This window comes from Neofelis nebulosa, chromosome 15 (assembly GCF_028018385.1).
Source record: "Neofelis nebulosa isolate mNeoNeb1 chromosome 15, mNeoNeb1.pri, whole genome shotgun sequence".
In the NCBI taxonomy this organism is placed as follows: domain Eukaryota; kingdom Metazoa; phylum Chordata; class Mammalia; order Carnivora; family Felidae; genus Neofelis; species Neofelis nebulosa.
In genome coordinates, this window is record NC_080796.1 from 74449408 (window position 1) to 74474123 (window position 24716).

The 24716-nt window shown below is 43.3% G+C and overlaps 1 protein-coding gene and 1 long non-coding RNA gene across 10 annotated transcripts in view; both read left to right on the forward strand.

Annotated features, from left to right (window-relative positions):
* The window catches only part of ASH1L (ASH1 like histone lysine methyltransferase), a 193199-nt gene that overhangs the window by 87827 nt on the left and 80656 nt on the right, over positions 1-24716 (forward strand). For 7 of the 9 annotated variants that reach the window (XM_058701884.1, XM_058701891.1, XM_058701885.1 and 4 more), the window contains exons 5-6: positions 1192-1930; positions 12744-12923. In XM_058701884.1, the coding sequence (XP_058557867.1) occupies positions 1192-1930; positions 12744-12923 (919 nt within the window). The remainder of the gene's footprint in view (positions 1-1191; positions 1931-12743; positions 12924-24716) is intronic. The other 2 variants (XM_058701889.1, XM_058701890.1) reach the window with 1 other exon arrangement.
* Positions 12930-23535, forward strand: LOC131496386 (uncharacterized). The gene is made up of 2 exons (XR_009254472.1): positions 12930-20180; positions 20434-23535. It is a non-coding gene; the product is annotated as an uncharacterized LOC131496386 (long non-coding RNA).

Here is a 24716-nt window from a genome sequence, read left to right on the forward strand (position 1 = left end):
AACGGACAGGAGTACGAGAGATCTATGAAACATGCAGAAGTAGAGAAGTAGAAAAACAGGTGTTACGCAGAGGAGAGAGACTGGGGAGACACCAGAATGTACGTGCTATTGAATGAACTGTCAAAGGGAGCAGGGAGGCCTGCATCAAGGAGAGAAGCGCTCGGGCCAGAGAGTGAGAAGGGGACAGTCCTCATTCTGCTGACCTTCAGATAAAAGTGAAGATTAGCACGTGTGTTCTGATCGTGGAAACTATGAGAACGAACGTGTCCCCCGTGGGCAAGTAAATGTAGAAGGTAACCCTGCAGTACTGGGGCTGAGGGGCCTCTACGGCTAACGCTGATGGAGCTGAGGAATGGGGAGAGAAAGTGGGTTATCAGAGAAACAGTGGAGGCCAGATTTTAAAAATTAGGGATATAAAATGTCACTGAGAGTTTGAATTTAAACAGTACTACTGGATATTATTTGAAGGAAGTTATTGGTAATTGGAGAAAAAGTCCAGTGTAATCTGATTGGAATCTGGAATGCCGGGGGCTCGTACAGTAGCCCCTAGAATCCTACCGCATTTTAAACTCAGATAGACAGGATATGCGTCCATCAACTTTGGAGAAGCATTACCTGTGATCGTTAGTAGGAGACAACAAGGCATCTTGGGAAGTAGGCCTATTACAATTCGATGTTTACAAAGACTGTGAAACTAACATGGCTGGCCAGAGGAGCGGGAGCTTTTCCCACATGAAGTATAGTCACGAAAATGCGCTGAGTGGTATCTGAGGAGACAAAGATCACCAAGTCCCTGGGCCACTAAGGTAACAAGGGTTAAGTGGAAGGTCTTTGCCCGGCGTTTAACTGTCGAGTCTCCTAACTCAAATGGACCTTCATTTCTGAAGAAATAAACGATTCATTCCTGGTCCTCATCTCAGAGAGTGAGCGTTATTGTTGTTGCTTTTTAACTCACTGGTAATAGGGAGGCATAGGCCAGTTTTGAAGTTCCTGAGAATCTGACTGTCATAGAGGCCCGATTCGGGAAAGTAAACCGCCAACTTGCCTGGGAGAGAGAACCGCACGTGGTCTTAGGATGTGTGATGTTGTGAGGACAGATGGAGCAGTGCTCCTTTTCTTCCGTGTAAAGAGTCGTTTGAATGACTGGCTGTGTTCGTTTCTCTTCTGCGTGTGATCTGTCACCTCATTTAGTGAATGGCGTTTCCTCTCGAAGTCCGAGAGCGACCGCTCCTGGGGACGACTCCGTGGACGGTCTGCTGCAGCGGATGATACAACATGAGGACCAGGCGCCCCTGGGGAAGAGCGTCGAGGCCGCGGTCACGTCCGCCTCTGTGCCGCCTTCCTCCAGTCCGGGCCACAGCCACGGCAAGGAGCGAGCCCCGGGGAGACCAGACAGCCTTCTCGTGCCTGCGGTCCCCGGCGACTCCTGCAGTGGTAGCATCTCACTGCTCTCCGAAAAGTTGCCGAGCAGCCGTTCGCCCCCGCACATCAAGAGGAGCGTAGTGGAAGCCATGCAGCGCCAAGCTCGGAAAATGTGCAATTACGACAAAATCCTGGCCACCAAGAAAAACCTGGACCACGTCAACAAAATACTAAAAGCCAAAAAACTGCAAAGACAGGCCAGGACAGGGAACAACTTCGTGAAACGCAGACCAGGCCGACCTCGGAAATGCCCCCTCCAGGCCGTGGTGTCGATGCAAGCCTTCCAGGCCGCCCAGTTGGTCGGCCCCGAGCTGAGCGAAGGCGAGGAGAGAGCAGCGGCGCCCTTCCGTCCTGACACCGTTACGGATGTCATCGAGGCTGTTGTCCAGAGCGTGAACCTGAGTCCAGAACAGAAGAAGGGGTTGAAGAGGAAAAGTTGGCTGTTGGAAGAACAGACCAAGAAAAAGCAGAAGCCGTTCCCAGAGGAAGAACGAGAGCGCACTGAAAGGTAATTCCTGGTCTCACACTTGGTCTGGGTGGAGGACACACAGACGTGTCACAGATGTGACCTATCCGTACGCAGCTGAGTGACTCTTCGTTATAGAAAACTTGCACTTCTCTGTTTTATTGAAAAGTTCCTCTTCAGGGCCGCCTGGGTCGTTCAGTTCATTAAGCGTCCGACTCTCTCTTTCTTTTTTTTTTTTTTATGTTTGTTCTATTTCTGAGACAGACACAGAGCGTGAGCGGGGGAGGGGCAGAGAGAGAGAGAGAGAGAGAGAGAGAGAGAGAGAGAGGGAGACAGAGAATCTGAAGCAGGTTCCAGGCTCCGAGCTGTCGGCACAGAGCCCGACGCGGGGCTCGAACCCACAAACAGTGAGATCGTGACCTGAGCCGAAGTCGGACGCTCAACCGACTGAGCCACCCAGGCGCCCCAACGTCCGACTCTTGATTTTTGACTTGGGTCACGATCTCAAGGTTCCTGAGTCTGAGCCTGCGTGCAGAACCTGCTTGGGATTCTCTCTCTTTCCTTCTCTCTCTGCCCCTCCCCCACTTACTTTAAAAACAAGGGGGGGGGGGGTTCTTATTATAACTGCCCCAAATTATAAATAATTAAGCACAGGGAATGTAACAATTCAGTCTAATCCCCTCACTCTACAGGTGAGGAGGTCCAGGCCCAGAGAGGTTACCTATTTTACCCAGTACATAGCTGTGCGCCTGGAATTATTTTTACTATCACACCATCTCCTGTATGCTCTAACCTTGTCTTCCTGTCATCGCATACGTTTTTCTGCATGTTAGATTTATTTCCTTCATAGTTTCCTGGTTACATTTTTACATTTTTCTAAAAGATATAGAGCACAGAGCCAAAAGTCATCCAAAATAAGAGCATTTAATCCTTTTGTTATGTATCCAACCAGATTCATTCCCTGAAGGTATATTTGGTATTTTTAAATGAGCTAATGACAATATTCACCATTTGCAAATGGCTTTTCCTTTACTAAATGTAGCATGTCAGTCACAGTCAATGGCATCCCTCGTTCACAGAGAAATACAAATTGAAACTGCTAGATACATTTTAAGCCTCTTAACATGTATTGTCAGACTGCTGTCTTAATAGTCACGTACTCTTTACCCCCCACCCTTATCTACCCTGGAAATTATCTTTTTAAAAAATCTTTATCCGGGGGCAGGGAAAGAAAACCTTTCTCAATCTGATACAGCTGAAATATACTTCCTAAATGTTACTTGCTGCTTATTTTAATTTGCACGTTTTTGCATAGTAGAAGACATTAATATGTGTTGTGTTCCATACCTGTTTTTTTTTTTTTTTTTTTTTAATTTTTTTTTTCAACGTTTTTTATTTATTTTTGGGACAGAGAGAGACAGAGCATGAACGGGGGAGGGGCAGAGAGAGAGGGAGACACAGAAGCGGAAACAGGCTCCAGGCTCCGAGCCATCAGCCCAGAGCCCGACGCGGGGCTCGAACTCACGGACCGCGAGATCGTGACCTGGCTGAAGTCGGACGCTTAACCGACTGCGCCACCCAGGCGCCCCTCCATACCTGTTTTTTAAGTGCTCATTACTTGCAGTCGCAATGATAACCCTGGGGCGCCTGGCTGGCTCAGTGAGAAGAGCCTGTGACTTTTGATCTTGGGGTTGTGAGTTTGAGCCCCATGTTGGGTGTAGAGATTACTTAAATTAAAAAAAAAAAAAAAAAAAAAAAAGATAGCCCTTAATGTTTGTTGTATGACATCATTTGGTTTTCTTTATATTCTCTTGCCAAACAGCAGTAGGACAGTTATCAGTCTTTTTCTCTATCATCTACCTTGGTGAATCCCATATAGAGGTTTCTTATATCTCTCTAATGCATCATCTATAAAAAAGACTTCTTTTCCTAGAGAATATACAGGATATATTTTTTTTTCATGAGTAATACAAGCTTGCAGATACATCAGTGACACTAAAAGCTTACTGGTTGAGAAGTTGTGTCTCTCTTCACATGATCTCATTTCTTCTCAAATCCTGTTCTCTTTGTGGGCATGGGCGTTAAGAGCGCACCGTGTAGCGGTGCCTGGCTGGCCCAGTCAGGGGAGCATGCCTCTCTTGACCTGGGGGTCGTGAGTGTGAGCCCCATGCTGGGAGGGACCCCTCTTAGGAGATTGTGCAAGAAAGGACATGACTTAGTGAGATCCCAGGGGCAGCAGCAATTTTTCACCTTTTTCTGATTAGAACTTACTATAGTACTTGGTATGTAGCAGGAATTTATTCATTTCCTCATTCAGTAAGTGTTTATTGCAAAATTACTTATCCCATGTGCTGAGGGTAGGTAAGAGTGGTAAGCAGATAGAGATACACTCCCTGTCCTCATGGATTGTGCAGCCTAAGTATGAGTAGGGAGAGTTAGTGCTATGAGAACGAATTGTTGAGGTAATTGACCTAGCTTCCCTGTGGAAGTAATTACTAATTAAAATCTGAAGAATTGACTTCATCTGTTAGGTAAGGCGTGAGGCTAGAGCACACATTATGGGCTCAGTATGAAAAGGCAGAGCAGGTGCAAGGAAGTGAAAGAATGCTTTTGTGGCCAAAACACAGAGCAAATTCTAGTAGTGTGGTCTAGAGCTTAGAGAATGAGTCTAAAGAAAAGGTTGTGGGGGCCAGATCATGCAGAGGGCCTTGTATGCCATGTTAAAGAGTACGGACACTATTTGATTAGTAACAACCCAGATGGCAAAAGAATAATGGTTATGGGGCGCCTGGGTGACTCAGTCGGTTAAGCATCCAACTTCGGCTCAGGTCATGATCTCAGGGTTCGTGGGTTGGGGCCCCACGTCACGCTCTGTGCTGACAGCTCGGAGCCTGGATCCTGCTTCAGATTCTGTGTCTTCCTTCTCTCTGCCCTTCCCCTGCTCACTCGCTCTCTCTCTCAAAACTAAGTAAACATTTTTTTTTTAAGCTTAAGAAAAGAATAGTATAATGGTTATGAGCTGGGTTCTAGATCAGAAGAATCTGGGTTCAAACCCTGGTTCTAAAAGGAAAAAGGACAAATTTTAAAAGCTGTGTAAAAAATAAAATCATCTCTCCTTTGCTCTACTGGTGGGAATGCAAACTGGTGCAGCCACTCTGGAAAACAGTATGGAGGTTCCTCAAAAAATTAAAAATAGAACTACCCTATGACCCAGCAATTGCACTACTAGGTATTTATCCAAGGTATATAGGTGCTGTTTCTTGGGTTTTGGGTTTTTTTTTGGGGGGGGGGGGGGTTAAGGTTTTTTTTTACATTTTATTTATTTTTGAGAGAGAGAGAGAGAGAGAGAGAGAGACAGACAGACAGAGCACAAGTGGGGGAGGGGCAGAGAGAGAGGGAGACACAGAATCCAAAGCAGGCTCCAGGCTCTGAGCTGTCAGCACAGAGCTCGACAAGGGGCTCAAATTCATGAACCCTGAGATCATGACCTGAGCCGAAGTCGGACACTTAACCGACTGAGCCGCCCAGGTGCCCCCAGGTGTGCTGTTTCTGAGGGGCACATGCACCCCCATGTTTATAGCAGTACTATCCACAATAGCCAAAGTATGGAAAGAGTCCAAATGTCCATCGACAGATGAATGGATAAAGAATATATATACACATACACACAATGGAGTATTATTCGGCAATCAAAAAGAATGAAATCTTGCCATTTGCACCTACATGGATGGAACTGGAGGGTGTTGTGCTAAGTGAAATTAGAGAAAGACAAATATCCCATGACTTCACTCATATGAGGACTTTAAGATACAAAACAGATGAACATAAGGGAAGGGAAGGGAAGCAAAAATAACATAAAAACAGGGACGGGGACAAAACCTAAGAGACTCTTAAAGACAGAGAACAAACTGAGGGTTGCTGGAGGGGTGGTGGGAGGGGGGGGATGGGCTAAATGGCCAAGGGGCATTAAGGAAGACACTTGTTGGGTTGAGCACTGGATTCTACTCCTGAAATCATTGCACTATATGCTAACTTGGATGTAAATTAAAATAAATTAAATAAAATTTAACGACAAAATAAAATCATAATTCAAATAGTTAAAACTGAATCAACACTAATGCTACATATATCAACTTGTGGGATGTATCTAAAGAGGTGGCTAGAGTGGGATTCATAGCCTTTAATACTTATATTACTTTCTAAAATGCTGAAAATTTATGAACCGTGAGTCCAATTAAGAAACGAGAAAAACCAGAGAATAAGCCCCAAAAGGTAAATGGGAAGTGAAGGAAATGAAACATATTAAATTAACAAAATAAAGCTAAGGTACAATAGAGAGACTCACTGAAGACCAAAGTTAGTTCCTTGAAGACTAATAAAGTATACAAACTTCTAGTAAAGTTGATCAGTGAAGAAAATTATAAGTTAAAAAGGAGATAAGCTGTATATGAGAGATTAAAAAATGACTACTATAAGCATGTTATGCCCCACAAATTGGAAAACTCAGTTGAAATGTAGGTATTCCTAGGAAAAACCTACTCAAGAAGAGATAACCTGAGTGTTTCTTTTCCATAAATCCAATCTTTAATTTAAAATCTTGCTGCAAAAAAAGCAGCAGGACCAGAAACTTCTACATACTTGAAAGAAAAGGATCATTCCATTCTCCTTAAAATTCTTTAGAGGCACCTGGCTGGCTCAACCGGAGGATCATGTGACTCTTGATCTCATGGTCATGAGCTCAAACCCCACACTGGGTGGAGACAGACAGACGTACATACATAAACAAACTTTAAAAAAAAAAAAAAAAAACTCTTTAGAGATGATGGGGGAAGTAGGGAGGGGAATACACCTACAGAAAGTACATAAACATTAGAAATAAGTTCATCTTTTTTTCATAAAGCCAACACTGATGTCGACATGGAAGGGGTGAATGCACAGAACACTGCTGGCTAGTATCCCATGCGCCTCCCCAGTCACAAACTGCTTCACCACTAGCCAAAATCAATTTCCTGACTTCTGATGTAACCACCTCCTTACCTTTTTCTTTTACACCCTTTAAGTTTGCAAGCTAGACAATGTCGTTTAGTTTACCCTCACTGAACTTCGTGTGGATGGAATTGCACCAGGACATACACTTTTGTATCTTCCCTTTCTTTGCTCGACATGTGCCTCTGTATCTGTGCTGTGGCATGTTGCTGTAGTCCTTTCCGTCGTCGGTACAGAATTCAGTTCTCTGCTTCACTGTTGGGTCGTTTCGACTTGGAGACTGTTTCCCAAAAATGCTGGTGGATATGGGCACGAATCTCCCCAGGGTGTATTCCAAGGGATGGAATTACTGAATAACGTAAAAGATTTGTCCCCAGACTTCTTGAAGCCGCGGTGCGTTGAGCTGGTACGGAACTGGTTCGGTAAGAGAAGGCAACCTTGCTACGTGAAACCGTAACACTGCTTATCGACAGGGACAGAGAACAGTGTTTAATAAGTTGTGCCCTAAAAGTTGATATTACATAGTAACGGGAATGAAATTGGATCCTGTCTCATCCCAGATACAAAAGTTAACTCCCAGTTGATTAAATCCATAATAATTAAATCCAAAAAAAACTTCACAACTTTATTGTCAGAAAGGGGTTCATGAGCCAGATCTCAAAAGCAGTACCCATACAGGTAAAAAGACTGACATACTCAATTATATTAAAGCTAAACTTCCATTCGTCAAACATCAGGACAAATATATGAAGACTTGCTACAAACTGGGAAATTTGTGACACGTGTGATGTATACAGTTTTGGTGTCCAGAATACATAAACAGCAACAAAATTGTGTTACAAATAAACCCTATGTAATCTAGCAGTTACCCTTTAGAGAAAGTCTTGCCCAACAGTCACCAGAACACTTTCGGAAAGGTAGTGGCAAGACTCATTATAACATATAGAAAATAGAAATATCCAACATTACCACGAAAAGGAATAAACACAGTTTTCCACGCAATGGAAAATGATATGGTAATAGAGATTCATGAATTACAGCTGACAATGTAATAATAGTGGATGAATCTTATAAACATTAAGAAAAAAAAAAAAAAAAAAAAAAACCAAGTTCCTAAAAATGATATACTAGCTGGTCCTACTTTTATAAAGCAAACACACACACAAACTAAACAAATTACTGCATTTTTTTTAATAATTTAATTTTTTTAATGTTTATTTTTGAGAAAGAGCACAAGCAGGGGAGGGAATGAGAGAGACGGAGACGCAGGATCCCAAACAGGCTCCAGGTTCCAAGCTGTCAGCACAGAGCCCGACGCTGGGCTCAAAGTTAGGAATGGCGAGATCATGACCTGAGCCAAAGTCAGACGCTTAACTGACTGAGCCACCCAGGTGTCCCCAAATTACTGTGTTGATGTAGATAGATATATCATGAAACCATGTATTTTTTTAACGTTTGTTTATTTTTGAGAGAGAGACACAGAGTGCAAGCTGGAGAGGGACGGAGAGAGAGGGACACAGAATCCAAAACAGGCTCTAGGCTCTGAGCTGTCAGCGCAGAGCCCGACACAGGGCTCAAACCTATGAACTGTGAGATCATGACCTGAGCCAAAGTTGGATGCTTAACCCACTGAGCCACCAGGCACCCTGTGATGAACCGTATTTTAATGTGCATTACCTCTTCCTCTTTTTTTTCTTGAAAAATTCAGTCTTGGGGCACCTGGGTGGCTCAGTCAGTTGGGTGTCTGACGTCAGCTCAGGTCATGATCTCTTGGTCCATGAGCTTGAGCCCCCCATCAGGCTCTGTGCTGACAGCTCAGAGCCTGGAACCTGCTTCAGATTCTGTGTTTCCCTCTCTGTCTCTCCCTCTCTCTTGGACCCTCTCCCGCACTCGCTGTCACTCGCTCTCTCTCTCTCTCTCTCTCTCTCTCTCTCTCTCTGTCTGTCTCTCAAAAATAAACAAAAAAATTAAAAAGAAAACTTCAATCTTCTTTTCTCTTTCTTTTTAACGTTCATTTATCTTGAGAGAGAGAATCCCAGGCAAGCTCTGCCCTGACAGTGCAGACCCAGACATGGGGCTCCACCTCATGAACCATGAGATCATGACCTAAGTCGAAATCAAGAATCAGGTGCTTAACCGACTGAGCCCACCCAGGTGCCCTGAAAAATTCAGTCTTAAAGTCGTTAGGTCTAGGTGTCCACATGGGGTATGGAAACCGTGGTGACCCTGAGTTGGGTGTTGGAGACTTAATGGAGCGAAGAGTTGGGGCCTGGGACAAAGTGGAGAGAACATCAACCCCGCCTAGGGTGTCAGAGCCTGAGTAGAATGAGATGGATGCACTTGTGGAGAGAGAGCCCAGTGTCGGTATAGACACCGGCAAGGGCGGGACGTTGTCCACTCAGACTTCACTAAGGAGAATTTTTAAAAATCTGTGGATGGGCATTTGCATGTCTTATAAGCCCTCATGGTAATTCTGATGTGTGTAGTCTATGGACAGCACTCGGGGAAACGTGACACTGGGAGAATTTGTGTATGCAGGTGATAAACAGGAAAGCAGAAATTGTTTTTGATTACAGAAAAAAGAAAGAAGGTAAGGCACAGAAGTAGAAATGAATTTGCCTGGTAAGGAGAACAGCAATCAATCAATCAAACAAACAAATAAGAACCGGTGAAAAGAGAAATAACAAATTAATTGATTGGATAGATAGATAAATCGATTGATCCTGTTACCAAGTACCAAGTATGATTTGTCCCAGTTATAAAAGACTTGTTCACCATCTGAAAGCATATTAAGGGTCCTCATCACATCAAAAGGCTAAAGAAGAAAAATCACACTAATCGTGTCAATAAATGTAGAAACGTAATTTCACAGACTAACTCGTTTGTGATAAAAACTGAGCAGTCTGGGAACAGGAAAACTACCTCAACATATTAAAGGCCTTATACAAAAAACCCTGCAGCTAACAGGATCCATGGTGAGAGATTGAGAACTTTTCCCCTAATACCAGAAATGAGGAAGAATGTCCACTTTTGCTGCTTTAATTCAGCCTAGTATTAAAATTCCTGACTGATGTAGTCAGGCAAGAAAAAGGAGTAAAAGGCTTCTAAAGTGTAAAGGAAACAGTAAAAATGAGCTGTGTTCACAGATGCTGTGATCTTACATGAACCCTTAAAGATCTCAAAACAGCTGTAGAAGCTTTTGAACAAGTTCAGCAAACTTGAAAACACAAAATCAGTTGCGTTTCTATACACTGATAATTTTCTAAAAAGGAAATTACAAAAACAGTTCCACTTACAGTGGCATCAAAAAGAACAGACCTAAGAATAAACTTAGCAAGGGGCCCGGGGGGCTCGGTAGGTGGAGCCATGCGACTCGATCTTGGGGTCGTGAGTTCAAGCCCCGTGTTGGGTGTAGAGCTTACTTAAGAAGAAACTTAAAAAAGAAAATTTAAAAAAAAAGGAGGGGAGGGCACCTGGGTGGCTCAGTTGGTTAAGCGTCCGACCTCGGCTCAGGTCATGATCTCGTGGTCCGTGAGTTCGAGCCCTGCGTCGGGCTCTGTGCTGACAGCGTGGAGCTGGGAGCCTGCCTCAGACTCTGTCTCTCTGCCCCTCCCCTGTTTGCTTATACTTTTTATGAAAAATAAAGATTGAAAAAAATTTTTTATTAAAAAAAAGAATAAACTTAGCAAGGCAAAACTTGTACATTGAAAACTACAAATCATTGTTCAGTCAAATTAAAGAAGACATAAATAAATGGAAAGACAGCCTGCGTTCAGGGACTGGAAGACTTAATGTTGTTAAGATATCAGAACCACCCAAAGCGATCTACAAATTGAGTGCAATAGCCCAGTGATGTGTTTTTCATGGAAATAGAAAAATCGATTCCCTGCCATGTCATTGCTTTGGGCTTAAGGTCCCTAACCAATCTGCTTGCTTATTTTTATTTTATATATATTTTCCAGGGTTTTTCCTTGTACCTAGTGCAAGGATAAGTGGCAATATCTATTCCGTCTTTGCCTGGAGCTAGAATCAACTTAATTTTTAAAGATTAAAAAAAAAAAAACTTTTTAAATGTTTGTTTATCTTTGAGAGAGACAGAGTGCAAGTGGGGGAGGGGGAGAGAGAGAGACAGAATCCAAAGCAGGTTCTAAGCTCTGAGCTGTCAACACAGAGCCTGACGTGGGGCTCGAACCCGCTAACCGCGAGATTGTGACCTGAGCTGAAGTCGGACGCTTAATCGGCTGAGCCACCCAGGAGCCCCTAAAGATGTTTTTGATAGGGGTGCCTGGGTGGCTCGGTCAGTTAAGCGTCTGACTTCAGCTCAGGTCATGATCTCACGGTTTGTGGGTTCGAGCCCCACATCAGGGTCTGTGCTGACAGCACCGAAGTCTGCTCGGACTCTCCCCGTCTCCTCTGCTTCTCCCTCATGTGTGCACAGTCTCTCTCTCTCTCTCTCCCTTTTTCTCAGAAATAAACATTAAAAAATGTTTTTGATTGACTTAGAATTCTACTTGGACAGGCTTCCTCCTCCTCCTCCTCCTCCTCCTCCTCCTCCTCCTCCTCCTCCTCCTCCTCCTCCTCCTCCTCCTCCGGCACTTAAAGATGTTATCTCATTGCCTTCAGCCTTGAATTGTTTCAGACATGAAATACTCATTCCTATTTTTGTACTCCCGTGTAGATTGTTTATTTTTTCCTCTAGCCTTTAAAAACTTTTCGGTATTTATTTAGCAGTTTACTGTGATACACCTTGTTGTATTGGAGTTTATATTGTTAATGGCTTGTTTAGCTTCTTGGAACTTTGAGCTTATACTTTGTATCAAATTTGGAAAATATTTGGCCATGAATCTTTGGGGTTTTTTCATTATGGATTTTTTTACTTTGTAGATGTCACGTAATTGTGTATCTAGTTTTTGTTCTTTTCCAAATGGTCACGGTGTTTTTTGGTAGGCAGTTAAGTTACTTGTGGTTCAGTTTAGATCCTTTGGAAGACTGTTTTTAAGCTTTATTAGTGCTAGTCTTTGGTCTAGGGATAGTTGAGTCCTATGAAACTGGCTGACACTACCCTCTGGATTGTCTGTGGAATGCCCTGCAGTTTCTCTCCACTCTGCCTAGTGGAATCAGAGTAGCGACCATCATGTACGAGCTCTTGGACTTGTTCAAGTCCCAGCACTCTGGTAGCTCTTTGTCTGGCTTTAGAGAATTTCGCCCTGTGTAGGTACCACCCGGACTTTAGTCTAGAATTACTTTCCTCCGTGGCTTTCTCCGCGCCAGTGCTCTGCCTCACCAGCCTGAGCGCCCTCAGCGTTCTCTGTCTTTTCGGTTTATGTTGTTGGCTGTTCTCTGCTGTGGCTCTACTCCCTCCATCATCATCCTTCCTATGAACGCAGTTCTTATTTCTATTTTTTTCTTTCTTTTCAATTTTCTTGGTGATCACAATCCTACAGTGTTGTCTGATGTCTGGTCATTGTTTTGTAAACTTTCTCTAGTTTCAATGTTTATTTATTTTTGAGAGAGAGAGCCAGAGCGCAAGGCGGGAGGGGCAGAGAGAGAGGGAGACACAGAATCCGAAGCAGGTTCCAGACTGTGGGCTGTCAGCACAAAGCCCAACATGGGGCTTGAACTCATGAACCGCGAGATCACGACCTGAGCTGAAGTCCAACTTTTAACCGACTGAGCCACCCAGGTGCCCTAAACTTTCTGTAGGTTTATAGTAGTTTACCATATTTCTACTACTTTCTGTTGGGAGGACCAGAGTGGCATCTGTTACTCCATCACAGTCAGCTGAGGAAGTGCTGTATCTCATGTTTTACTTACTGTGGTGTTTTTTGAATAGACAGTAATAAAAATTACCTTTAAACTCTCTTTCTAGCTTTACTGAAACAACAGTTGAGATTCCCGGTCCTCCTGAAACCCCAGCCAAGCCTCCCGAACCTGAAGGTAGCTTGCAGCCTGTGCTTTCTCTCATCCCAAGGGAGAAGAAGGCCCCACGTCCCCCAAAGAAGAAGTATCAGAAAGCAGGGCTGTATTCTGACGTTTACAAAACTGCAGAGTAAGTAGTCACATCTGTCAGCCGGCATGTCTTAAAGACCATTCTTCCGTGCTTGAAATGATACTTTGACTATCAAAAAACACCGTATGAGTGCAGGGCCCACAAATACTGACCTCATCACAGACACCACAGCATCCACTGTGCTAGTGACACTGCGCTGTGTTGTTCGGGGCTAATTACCTTCCTCTCTTTTGGGTTTTGTTTCAATTTAAAAAAAATTTTTTTTTTTTTTACTGTTTGTTTATTTTTGAGAGAGAGAGTGAGCATGACCAGGGGAAGGGCAGAGAGAGAAGGAGACACAGGATCCGAAGCAGGCTCCAGGCTCCGAGCCGTCAGCACAGAGCTTGACGCGGGGCTTGGAACCCACAAGCCACGAGATCATGATCTGAGCCGACGTCGGACGCTCAACCGACTGACCCAGACGCCCCTGTTTCAATTTTTTTAATTCTAATTACTTAACATTTGGTGTAATATTAGTTTCAGCATCTTCCCTGTTCTTCATCTTCTCTCTGCCTTTCTAGCGGTATCTTTTTTCTTTTTTAAAAATAAGAGAAATGGTACTATGTGGGTATCTAAAATGATCTTGATTTTTTACATTCATTCCTCACTGATTGAATGTTTTCTGTGTTTTCAAACACTTCGCTGAAGGAGTGAAATACGCTCCTTGTAGGAACGTCCTATCCCTTTGGGAGGGGCAGCTCAAGAAGCACCTCAATTAAGAGTGTGTAGAGCCCAAGGGTGCCTGGCCAGCTCAGTCGGCAGAACATGTGACTCTTGGTCTTGGGGTTGTGGGTTTGAGCCCCATGTTGGGTGTAGAAATTACTAAAAAATAAAATCTCTAAAAAAGAAAAGAAAGAAGGTGTAGAGCCTGAAAGAGACATCAACTGACTGTGTCATTGTGTATAAACATGATAAATTTTTTTAAGTTTATTTATTTATTTATTTTGAGAGAGAGAGAGGGGAAGCAAACGAAAGAACTCCAGTGGGGGAGGGGCAGGGAGAGAGAGAGAATCCCAAGCAGGCTCCGTGCCATCAGCACAGAGCCCGACATGAGGCTCAAACCTGTGAACTATGATATCAGGACCTGATCTCAAGCGCCCCCAATCAAACACCCAACCGACTGAGCCACCCAGGTGCCCCAACATGATATTTGTAAGAAAGGAGAAGTGTGTGTGTGTTGTGTGTGTTTTTGGATAACTCTAGTGACAGAGCAGACAGTGTATGACAGGGCTGCAACAACAGACACTCGGCGTCCGTCAAAAGGTCATGAGGGTGTGAAGGAAAGGTTACATTTTAGACGTATGTCCGACTCAGTGGGGTTAAAGTGTCTGCATGTGAGCCACAGCACCTTATTTTGCAGTGAAAAGTTTTCTATTGATTGACCACTGAGGTAGATTCCACATAAACTCTTTGTACCCTATTCTTGCTTCTAGGATCATGAAAATGTTTTATTCATGAAGCTTATTCGTTGCAGATGCCGATAATAGGAAATTCAAATACTCGAGAATTTAAGAAGATACACATTTCTTTTCCTTTAACTTAAAAAATGTTATGAGGGGTGCCTGGGCGGCTCAGTCTGTTGAATGTCCGACTTCGGCTCAGGTCGTGATCTCACGGTTCATGAGTTCGAGCCCCGCGTCAGGCTCTGTGCTGACAGCTGGGAGCCTGGAGCCTGCTTCGGATTCTGTGTCTCCCTGTCTCTCTGCCCCTCCCCTGGTCGTGCTCAGTTTCTCTCTCTCAAAAATGAATAAACGTTAAAAAAAAAAAAATTGTTTTTTAATGTTACAAAATACAAACTTCAAGGTTAATATGGTGTCTTCAGTTTCCTCACAGATCTAGGCTCCTTTGTTTCTGTCCCTCCATTTCAGCATTAGGCTTCCGTTTCTGTGGTTTCTTCTTGTTCCAACATAGCAGCTACAGCTCAGCCATCAGGTCTTCCTTGTAGAAAGCAGAAAAGAAGAAAGGGAGTGAAAAGTGTCCATCTTCTCTGTAAGGAAGCAGTATGGAGTGGACACGTCTTCCCACTCCTACCTAGACTTGAATCCCCAATCCCCAGTGTGATGGTCTTTGGAGGCAGGAACTTTGGGAAGTAATTAGGTCATGAGGACGTTGCCCTTTGTGAGTAGGGTCAGCGGCCTTCTAAGAAGAAACGCAGAGACATGGCCTCCTTCCACTATATGAGGAGTAGCAGGAAGGTGGCCCTGCACGCCAGGGAGAGAGTTCTCACTGGAACTCACCCCTGATCTTGGACATCCCAGCCTCCAGAAGAGTGAGAAATAAAAATGTGTTGCTGACACCACCCCCCCCCCCCCCCCAGTCTCTGGTAATGTGTTGTAGCAGCTCAGGCTGATGAGAAAGGAGAATTGAAAACCTCATTTATAGACCCTGGCCAGAACATCATCATGGAACCACACTTCAGGCTGGGAAATCAGGGTTCATATTCCAGTTGATGATGCCTGAAAAATAACTAGCATTCAGTCACTACAAGTGAGAAAATGGAAATGTATTTTGGAAAGAGCTATTTTTTTTCCAGTTACGATTTTAAGCAGTGTTTTTGCTGAACAGAGAAAACAAATATATTTATCAAGTTTTCTGCTAAGAAAAATTAAGTTCAAGTTTTACTTTTGTTTCTATAAATGTGTTTTTTTCTGGATTAAATCCCTAAAAATGGGAGATTAATAATAAAGTCAGATTGTGAATCAAAAGATCAGTATCTTCAACCATATCTGTGTTGTAAAATGTCTCTGGTCAGACAAAAGTCTTTCACTCGGAGAATGGACTAAAATATCACCTTGTTTATGTTACACCTAGCTATTCACCTCTTAGAAATAAGCAGGTGGTGGTGGGGGCACCTGAGTGGTTCAGTCAGCTAAGCATCGGACTCTAGATTTCAGTTCAGGTCATGATCTCATAGTCCATGAGTTCGAGCCCCGCACCAGGCCCTGTGCTGACAGTGCAGAGCCTGCTTGGGATTCTCTCTATCTCAAAATAAATGAATAAATAAGTGAAATTTTTAAAAATAAGTAGGAAGAAAATGGTTTATAGGAATATTGTATTTTTTTTTTTAAGTTATTTATTTTGAGAGAGAGCACACAAGCAGGAGAGGGACAGAGAGAGGGAGAGAGAGAATCCCAAGCAGGCTCTGCACTGTCAGTGCAGAGCTGGATGGGCACAGGGCTGGAGCTCACAAACCATGAGATCATGACCTGAGCCGAAACCAAGAGCTGGACTGGACACTAGCCAACCGAGCCACCCAGGCAGGCCCTATTCTGGGATATTTTGAAAACATTGATCAGATTGATACAGGTATGCATTCTTCCAAACTGTGAAGCCAGCATATTTTTATGGGCTGCCTGGTTGTTGTTGGTAGCAATTTGTGGGGTTTTTTCTTTGTTTTGTTTTTTATTAAGGAAGAATTATTTAGAGCAGTTCTAGGTTCACAACAAAATTGATACACAGTGAGAGAGAGTTTGCATACACCCCTGCTCACGCAGCCTCCCCTACCGTCAACATCCTGCAGCGCAGTGCTACGTTTATTATAATCAGCTTCCACTGACACATCCTTATCGCCCAAAGTCACAGCTGACGTGAGGGTTCTCTCTTGGTGTTGTACGTTGTGTGGGTTTTCATAAATGTCTAACGACATGTGTCCACCTTTGTAATATCACACAGAATGGTTTCACTGCTGCCCAGAAAATCTTCCATTTTCTGCCAGGTTGTTTCTGGGGCCACAGAAGGGTACAAAGAAATTGCAAAGTTACTCTTGTATATAAATCATTATAGGCTTTAAAAAGTTATGAGGGGATATGGCTTCCCTCCTATGTGGAATTTAAGAAACAAAACAAACAGAGAAAACAAAAGAGTCACACCAAGAAACGGTCTCTTCACTCTAGAGAACACATAGGTGGTCGCTAGAAGGAGGGGGCACAGGTGTGGGTGAAACAGGTGACAGGGATGAAGGAGTGCACCTGTTGTGGTGAGCACCGGGTGATGCGTGGAGGTGCTGAATCACTCCCGTGTACACCTGAAACTCATAGTACACTGTATGTTAAGTCTACTGGAATTAAAAGTTAAAAAAAAATTTTAAGACGCAGGGGGTGCCTGGGTGGCTCAGTCGGTTTAGCGTCTCACTCTTGGTTTCTGCTCAGGTCATGATCTCGCGGTTCATGGGTTCAAGCCCCGCGTCGGGCCCACTGCTGACAGCTCAGAGCCTGGAGCCTGCTTCGGATTCTATGTCTCCCTCTGTCCCTACCCTTCCCCAACTTGCATTCGGTCTCTCTCAAAAATAAGTAAACATTTAAAAAAGAAAGAAAATGTCATTGTTACAGTTGAAAAGGATTAAAGATTGATCAGATGGTCTGGCGTGAAGAGTGTAAAGGACAGGATGAGAGTCAGTGAAGATCCCCATGTTTTGTTTTGTATTCCTGGGTGGATGATAATGTCATTAGCTAAAATACCAGAAAAAAAGTCGTACAGACAGTACTCCTTGGTTTAAGAAAACCTCCATTATTAATGTTCCTTTCTATAGGTACCAAAAAATGTCTCGTAATACGGTCAACACGCTGCTCATGGAGGTTAGCCTGTACATCAGTTTTCTCTGCCCTCTCTACCAGGTCACTCGAGTTGCTTGAAGCAACACAGATGTATCGTCTTACAGTTCCTGAGGTCAGAAGGTCAAGTGAATCTCTGCAGGCAAAATAAAATCAAGGTGTTGGCAAGGTTTTTCTTGCCGTATTCCTTCTGGAGGCTCTTCCTTGCCTCTCCAGCTTCTAGAGGCTACCCCGCATGTCGTGGGTGGGGTTCCTTCTGTCTTCAAACCTGCAATGACAGGTTGAGTCCTCACATTTTGTCACTTCAAGCTTGGTTCTCTTTTCGCTGACTGTGCCTTTAACTTCCTCTTCCATTTATAAGGACCCTTGTGATTATATTGGGCTCACCTGGATTATCCAGAATACTATCCCTGTCTCTAAATCAACAGATTAGAAACCTTAATTCCTTCTGCATATTCCCAGTTTCTGGGGGTTACATGTGGATATGTGGGGAGAGTGAGCGTTATTGTATCTACTGTACCCTCTAGTTTATGGGGTTCACATGTCTTATTTTATATTTGTCCGCACTTTTTGAAGTTAGGACAATGCTGTGTTACTTTGGACTTTAGATTTTATTTTATCTAAAAGGAATTTAACGGAATATGTAATATCAGGTATCTGTCAAGTACATTGGAGGTTGAATTTAAGACTTAGGGTGTGTGTGTGTGTGTGTATTTTTTTTAAGTTTACTTATTTATCTTGAGAGAGCAAGTGTAAGTCGGGGGAGGGACAGAGAGAGAAGCAGAGAGAGAATCCCAAGCAGGCTCCATACTGTGAGCGCGGAGTCCAGTGTGGACTGCACTGAACCACACCCGTGAACTGAACTGTGAGATCATGACCAGAGCGGAAATCAAGCCTTGGACGCTGAACTGACTGAGGCCCCCAGGCGTCCCCAGGCTTAGAGGATACTCTGGTGAGACAGCAGAGTGCAGAGAAACTAACAGCACCTTGAGGGGGGCCTTTGGGCTTCACTGGCATTTTGGGCAAATTACTTTTTCTCTCTAGAATCATAGAAATGAAATTTATGTATTAAATGAAGCTGTTGAACCATATAGTTTGTATATAGATGGAAATACTGAGCTAGTGAAAGGTCCAGTCACACAGATCACTTTCAGGCGAAGCAAGTTGAAAATTCAGTTTATCTGATTTTTATTTTAGTCGCTAAGAAAGTGAAAGTAACCCAAGTAAAGGTGTGTTTTTTAAATTATTTTATCTTTATTGAGCTGTCATGTACATCCCACATTATATTAATTTCAGGTGTGCCATATAATGACTTAATATTTGTATATGACAGGATCACAATAAGTCTAGTTAACACCTGTTAGCATACATAGTGACAAAATTTTTTTCTTGCCATGAGAACTTTTTTTTTTTTTTTTTTTTTTTTTAAGATTTTACTTGTCAGTAATCTCTACAGCCAGCATGGGGCTTGAACTCACAGCCCTGAGATCAAGGGTGGCACACTCCACTGACTGAGCCAGCCAGGTGCCCCTGCCATGAGAACGTTTAAGATATATTTTCCTGTCAAGTTCCCAGTATGCACTACAGCATTATTACCTACAGTTGCCGTGCTGTGTGGGACATTACGTCCCATGGCTTATTTATTTAATGACCGGAAGCTTTCACCTTTTGACTCCTTTCACCCATTTCACCCATCCCAGTCCCCTGAAATCCCCCCGCTTCTGACAACACCAACATGTTCTCTCTGTGAGCTTGGTATTTTGTTTTTTGAGTTTTGGGGGTTTTGTTGTTTTTTAGATTCCACATGTAATCGAAATCGTACGGTATTTCTCTTTTTGTGTTTGGCTTCCTTCCCTTAGCATGATGCCCTCACAGTCCATCCATGTTGTTGCAGATTTCAAGATGTCATTCATTTTTATGGCTGAATAATGTTCCGTTCTGTTTGTATAGCACATCTCCATCCATTCGTCTGCCGGCAGACATGAAGGAAGGTTGTTTTCATATCTCGTAAATAATGCTGCAGGGAGCATGGGGTTGCAAGTGTCTTGTCCAGGTGATGTTTTCGGTTTCTTTGGATACGTACTCAGAGGTGGAGTTGCAGGATCTTAGGGTATGTCTATTTTTAATTTTGAGAGGCACCTTCATGCTGTTTTCCACAGTGGCCATACCAACTTACATTGCCACCCATAGTGCATGTGGGCTCCCTTTTCTCCTCATCCCTATTAGTAAGTAATAGACACTTACTGTTTCTTATCTTTTTGGTAACAACCATTCTGACAGGTGTGAAGTGTTGTTGTGGTTTTCTGTGTCCATCTCCCTGATGGCTGGTGAGATTGAGCATCTTTTCATGTACCTGTCAGCCTTCTGTGTATGTGTCGTTGGGAAAATGCCTATTCAGTTCAGATCCTGTGCCCATTGTTTAATCAGATTGTTCTTTTACTACTGAGTTGTAGGAGTTCTTTATATTTTTTGAATATTAACCTATTAACGGATGCATGATTTACCAATATTTTCTTTCATTCAGTAGGTTGCCTTTTCATTTGGTTGACGATTTTCTTTGTTGTACAGAAGACCTTTAGTTGGATGCAGTCCCTCCGTTCATTTTTGCTTTTCTCGCCTTTGCTTTTGGCATCAAACCCAAAAATTCGTTGCAAGGCTGATGTCCCAAGTAAAGTGTTAAAAACAAAATTAACTTCATATTTTAAGGGTTTTTTTAAGTTGATTTATTTTTTTATTTTTATTTTTTTTTAATTTTTTTCAACGTTTTTTTTTATTTATTTTTGGGACAGAGAGAGACAGAGCATGAACGGGGGAGGGGCAGAGAGAGAGGGAGACACAGAATCGGAAACAGGCTCCAGGCTCCGAGCCGTCAGCCCAGAGCCCGACGCGGGGCTCAAACTCACGGACCGTGAGATCGTGACCTGGCTGAAGTCGGACGCTTAACCGACTGCGCCACCCAGGCGCCCCTAAGTTGATTTATTTTGAGAGAGTGAGAGAGAACATGCCCGTGCAGGCAGGGGAGAGGCAGAGAGAGGGGGAGAGAGAATCCCAAGCAGGCTCTGTGCAGTCATCGCAGGGCAGGGCCCAACTCGCAGTTTGATCCCACGAACCCTTGATAATCACGACCTGAGAGAGTTGGTCGTTTAACTGAGCCCCCTGGCCCCCCGCCCCCGGCTCCCTTGTGTTTTAATGTTTTCAGTTAATGAACTGATTGCACTTAAATATACATGACATAAAATTAACCATTTTAATAACTTTAAGTGCACCGTTCGGTAGCATCAAACACATTACCTTGTGCGACCGTCACCACTGTTCACCTCCAGCACTTGCTCATTTTCCCAAACTGAGTGTTTTCTCTCTGAAGTGTGAATTCTAGCGGCTCCTCCCCCGCTACCCAAGTGAAGTGACGCGTGTAAGGTGAGTAGCGCATGGTAGACAGTGAACCTGGGCTGTGTCTGCAGCGTCTCACGTCCCCAGGACTTGTTTCCTGTCCTCTTTCTTCTGCTCAGCAGTTTTATCGAGATGTAGGGGTGCCTGGGGGGCTCAGTCAGTTGAGTGTCCAGCTTCAGCTCAGGTCCTGACCTCACAGTTCATGAGTTCGAGCTCCCCGTTGAGTTCTGTGCTGACAGCCCGGAGCCTGGAGCCTGTTTCACATTCTGTGTCTCCTTCTCTCTCTGCCCCTGTCCCACTTGTGCTCTGTCCCTCTCTCCCTCAAAAACAAACAAACATAAAAAAAAAAAAAACCCTAATAAAAAAATTGAGGTGTAATTCGTATACCATATACTTAACCAGTTTTGAGTGTAGAAGTCAACAGTTTTGGGTATATTACATTAATTGTACATGCAAGTGTAAATACTTATATAATATCTGAATTTTATTTTCATTTGTATGATTTATATTTTATTATTAGAATAGAATTAATTTTTATTGTGGTAAAGTACGTGTGGCAGAATTTACCATTTTCCTCATTTTTAAGTGTACGATTCAGCGTCATTAATCGCATTCACAGTGTTGTGTAGTCATTACCACTGTCTGTTTCCAAAATGTTTCCTTGCTCCAAACAGAAACTCTGTAACCATGAAGCAATAACTCCCCACACACACCCCAGCCTCCAGTCGTGTCTGATGTGCTTTCAGTTTCTATGAATTTGCCTACACTTGCTGCCCCATGAAAGTGGAATCGTGTGACATTTGTGCTTCTCTTGGTCCGGATTATTGAATTTAGCATAATACCTTCACTGTTCATTTATGTTTTAGCATGTGGCAGAATGTCGGTCCTTTTTATGGCCACATAATGTTCCATTGTGTAGGGTATGCCACGTTGTTTCCTTGTTCATCTATGGATGAACGTTTGGGTTGTTTCTGCCTTCTGGCTGTCGTGAATAATTCCCTGTGAACACTGGCATACGTTTATGTGGTCAGGTCCCTGCTTTTGATCCTAAGCGTATACGTTATCCATGGGACTAGAAGAAGCTGTGTTTAGCTTTTTGACGAACCACCAAACTTTTCCGTAATGGCTGTGCCACTGACTGTTCGTCATGAAGTTATTGACTTGAGATCTTTCTTTTACTTGAATGTTTGTTTTTTTACCTATAAATTTCCTTCTAAGTACTGTTTTTACTGCATCAGATAAGTTTGGGGGTTTTTTGTGTTTGCATTCTCATTCATTTGAAGATAGTTTCCACTTTCCCTTGTGATTTCTTATTTGAGCTATGGGTTAAGAGTGTGTTGTTTGATTTCCACACATTTGTGGTTTTTCCAGTTTTCCTGATCAGAAAAAAATATTCGGTATGATTTCAGTCTTTTAAAATCTATTAAGACTTATTTTGTAGCCTGACATATGACCCTTCCTGTAGAGTCTTCTGTGCGCAGTTGAGAAAACCCTATAATCTTCTGTTGTTGGATGGAGTGTTCCTTATATTTCTGTGAGATCTATTTGGTTTATAATGTTCAAATCCACACTGACCTGTGTGGTTGTTCTAACCATTATTGAAATTGGTTGAAGTCTCCAGCTGTTCCTATACGGCTGTTTCTCCCTTCATTCTTATGAATGTTGCCTTCACATATTTTGGGTCCTTTGATGTTTGGTGAATATATGTTTCTAATGATTATGGCTTCTATGTGAATAGACTCTTGTCAGTATTTCATGTTCTTCTGTGTCTCTCGTAAGAGTTTTGACTTGAAGTCTCTTTTGTCTGATATTGGGGTTGTCATTCTGCTCTCTCTTGGTTACTGTTTACATGGAATATCTTATCTTTTTTCCATCCTTTTACTTTCAGCCTATTTGTGTCCTTGGATCTAAGGGGAGTCTCTTGGAGACAGTACATCGTTGAGTCATGTTTTGTATCCATTTTGTTTCTCTCTGCCTTTTGTTTGGAGAGTTTCATCCACTTACGTTTAAAATAATTACCAATAAGGAAGGGCTTATACTTCCCGTTGTGTTGTTTCCATGTCTCACGGCTTTTTATCCCTCATGCCCTCCATTACTGTCTTCTTTTGTGCTTCGTTGATCTTTTTGTAGTGACATGTTTTGATTCCCTTCATCCCCTTTTGGGTGAATTCTATAGCTATTTTCTCTGTTGTTACCATGGAGATTACATATAACTTCCCAAAGATGTAACTGTGTAATTTGAGTTGATGCCAAGTTAATTTCAATTACATAGAAAAACTTTACTTTTTCTTTTTTTTTGGAAATAAGCTCTACTCCCACTGTGGGTCTTGAACTCATGACCCTGAGGTCATGAGTTGGAAGCTCCACCAACTGAGCCAGCCAGACCCCTTTTATGTTATTGGTGTTACATATTACATCTTTTTTTTTAATTTTATTTTCTTTAATTTACATCCAAATTAGTTAGCATATAGTGCAACAGTGATTTCAGGAGGGGTGCCTGGGTGGCTCAGTCGGTTGAGTGTCCGACTTCGGCTCAGGTCATGATCTCACGGTCTGTGAGTGCAAGCCCCGCGTCAGGCTCTGTGCTGACAGCTCAGAGCCTGGAGCCTGCTTCAGATTCTGTGTCTCTGCCCCTCCCCCATTCATGCTTGCGCGCGCGCTCGCTCTCTCTCTCTCTCTCTCTCTCTCTCTCTCTCAAAAATAAATAAACATTTTTTAAAAATTTCAATAAAAACGATTTCAGGAGTAAATTCCTTAGTGCCCCTTACTAAGCCCATTTAGCCCTCCCCCCTCCCACCACCCCTCCCGTAACCCTCAGTTTGTTCTCCATATTTATGAGTCTCTTCTGTTTTGTCCCCCTTCCTGTTTTTATATTATTTTTGCTTCCTTTCCCTTATGTTCATCTGTTCTGTGTCTTAAAGTCCTCATATGAGTGAAGTCATGATTTTTGTCTTTCTCTTATTTCGCTTAGCATAACACCCTCTGGTCCCATCCACGTAGCTGCAAATGGCAAGATTTCGTTCTTTTTGATTGCCGAGTAATACTCCCTTGTATCTATAGACCACATCTTCTTTATCCACTCATCCATCGAGGGACATTTGGGCCCTTTCCATCCTTTGGCCGTTGTCGACAGCGCTGCTGTAAACGTGGGGGTGCACGTGTCCCTTCGAAACAGCCCACCTGTATCCCGTGGAGAAATGCCTAGGAGTGCAGTTGCTGGGTCGTAGGGTAGTTCTAGCTTTAGTTTTTTGAGGAACCTCCATCCTGTTTTCCAGGGTGGCTGCACCAACTTGCATTCCCAACATATTACATCTTCATTGGTGCGCGTGGGTGGCTCAGTCTGTTGGGCGTCCAGCTTCAGTTCAGGTTATGATCTCGCAGTCTGTGAGTTTGGGCCTCACATCAGGCTCTGTGCTGACAGCTCAGAGCCTAGAGCCTGCTTTGGATTCTGTGTCTCCCTCTCTCTCTGCCCCTCCCCCGCTCGCGTTCTCTCTCTCTCTCTCTCTCTCTCTCTCTCTCTCTCTCTCTCTCTCTGTCTCTCTCTCTCTCAAAAAATAAACATTTGGGAGGGCAGGGTGGGTGATGGGTATTGAGGAGGGCACCTTTTGGGATGAGCACTGGGTGTTGTATGGAAACCAATTTGACAGTAAATTTCATATATTAAAAAAAATAATAAATAAATAAATAAATAAACGTTAAAAAATAAATAAATAAACATTTAAGGGGCGCCTGGGTGGCTCAGTCGGTTGGGCAGCCGACTACAGCTCAGGTCATGATCTGGCGGTCTGTGAGTTCGAGCCCCATGTCAGGCTCCGTCCTGAGAACCCAGAGCCTGGAGCTTGCTTCCAATTGT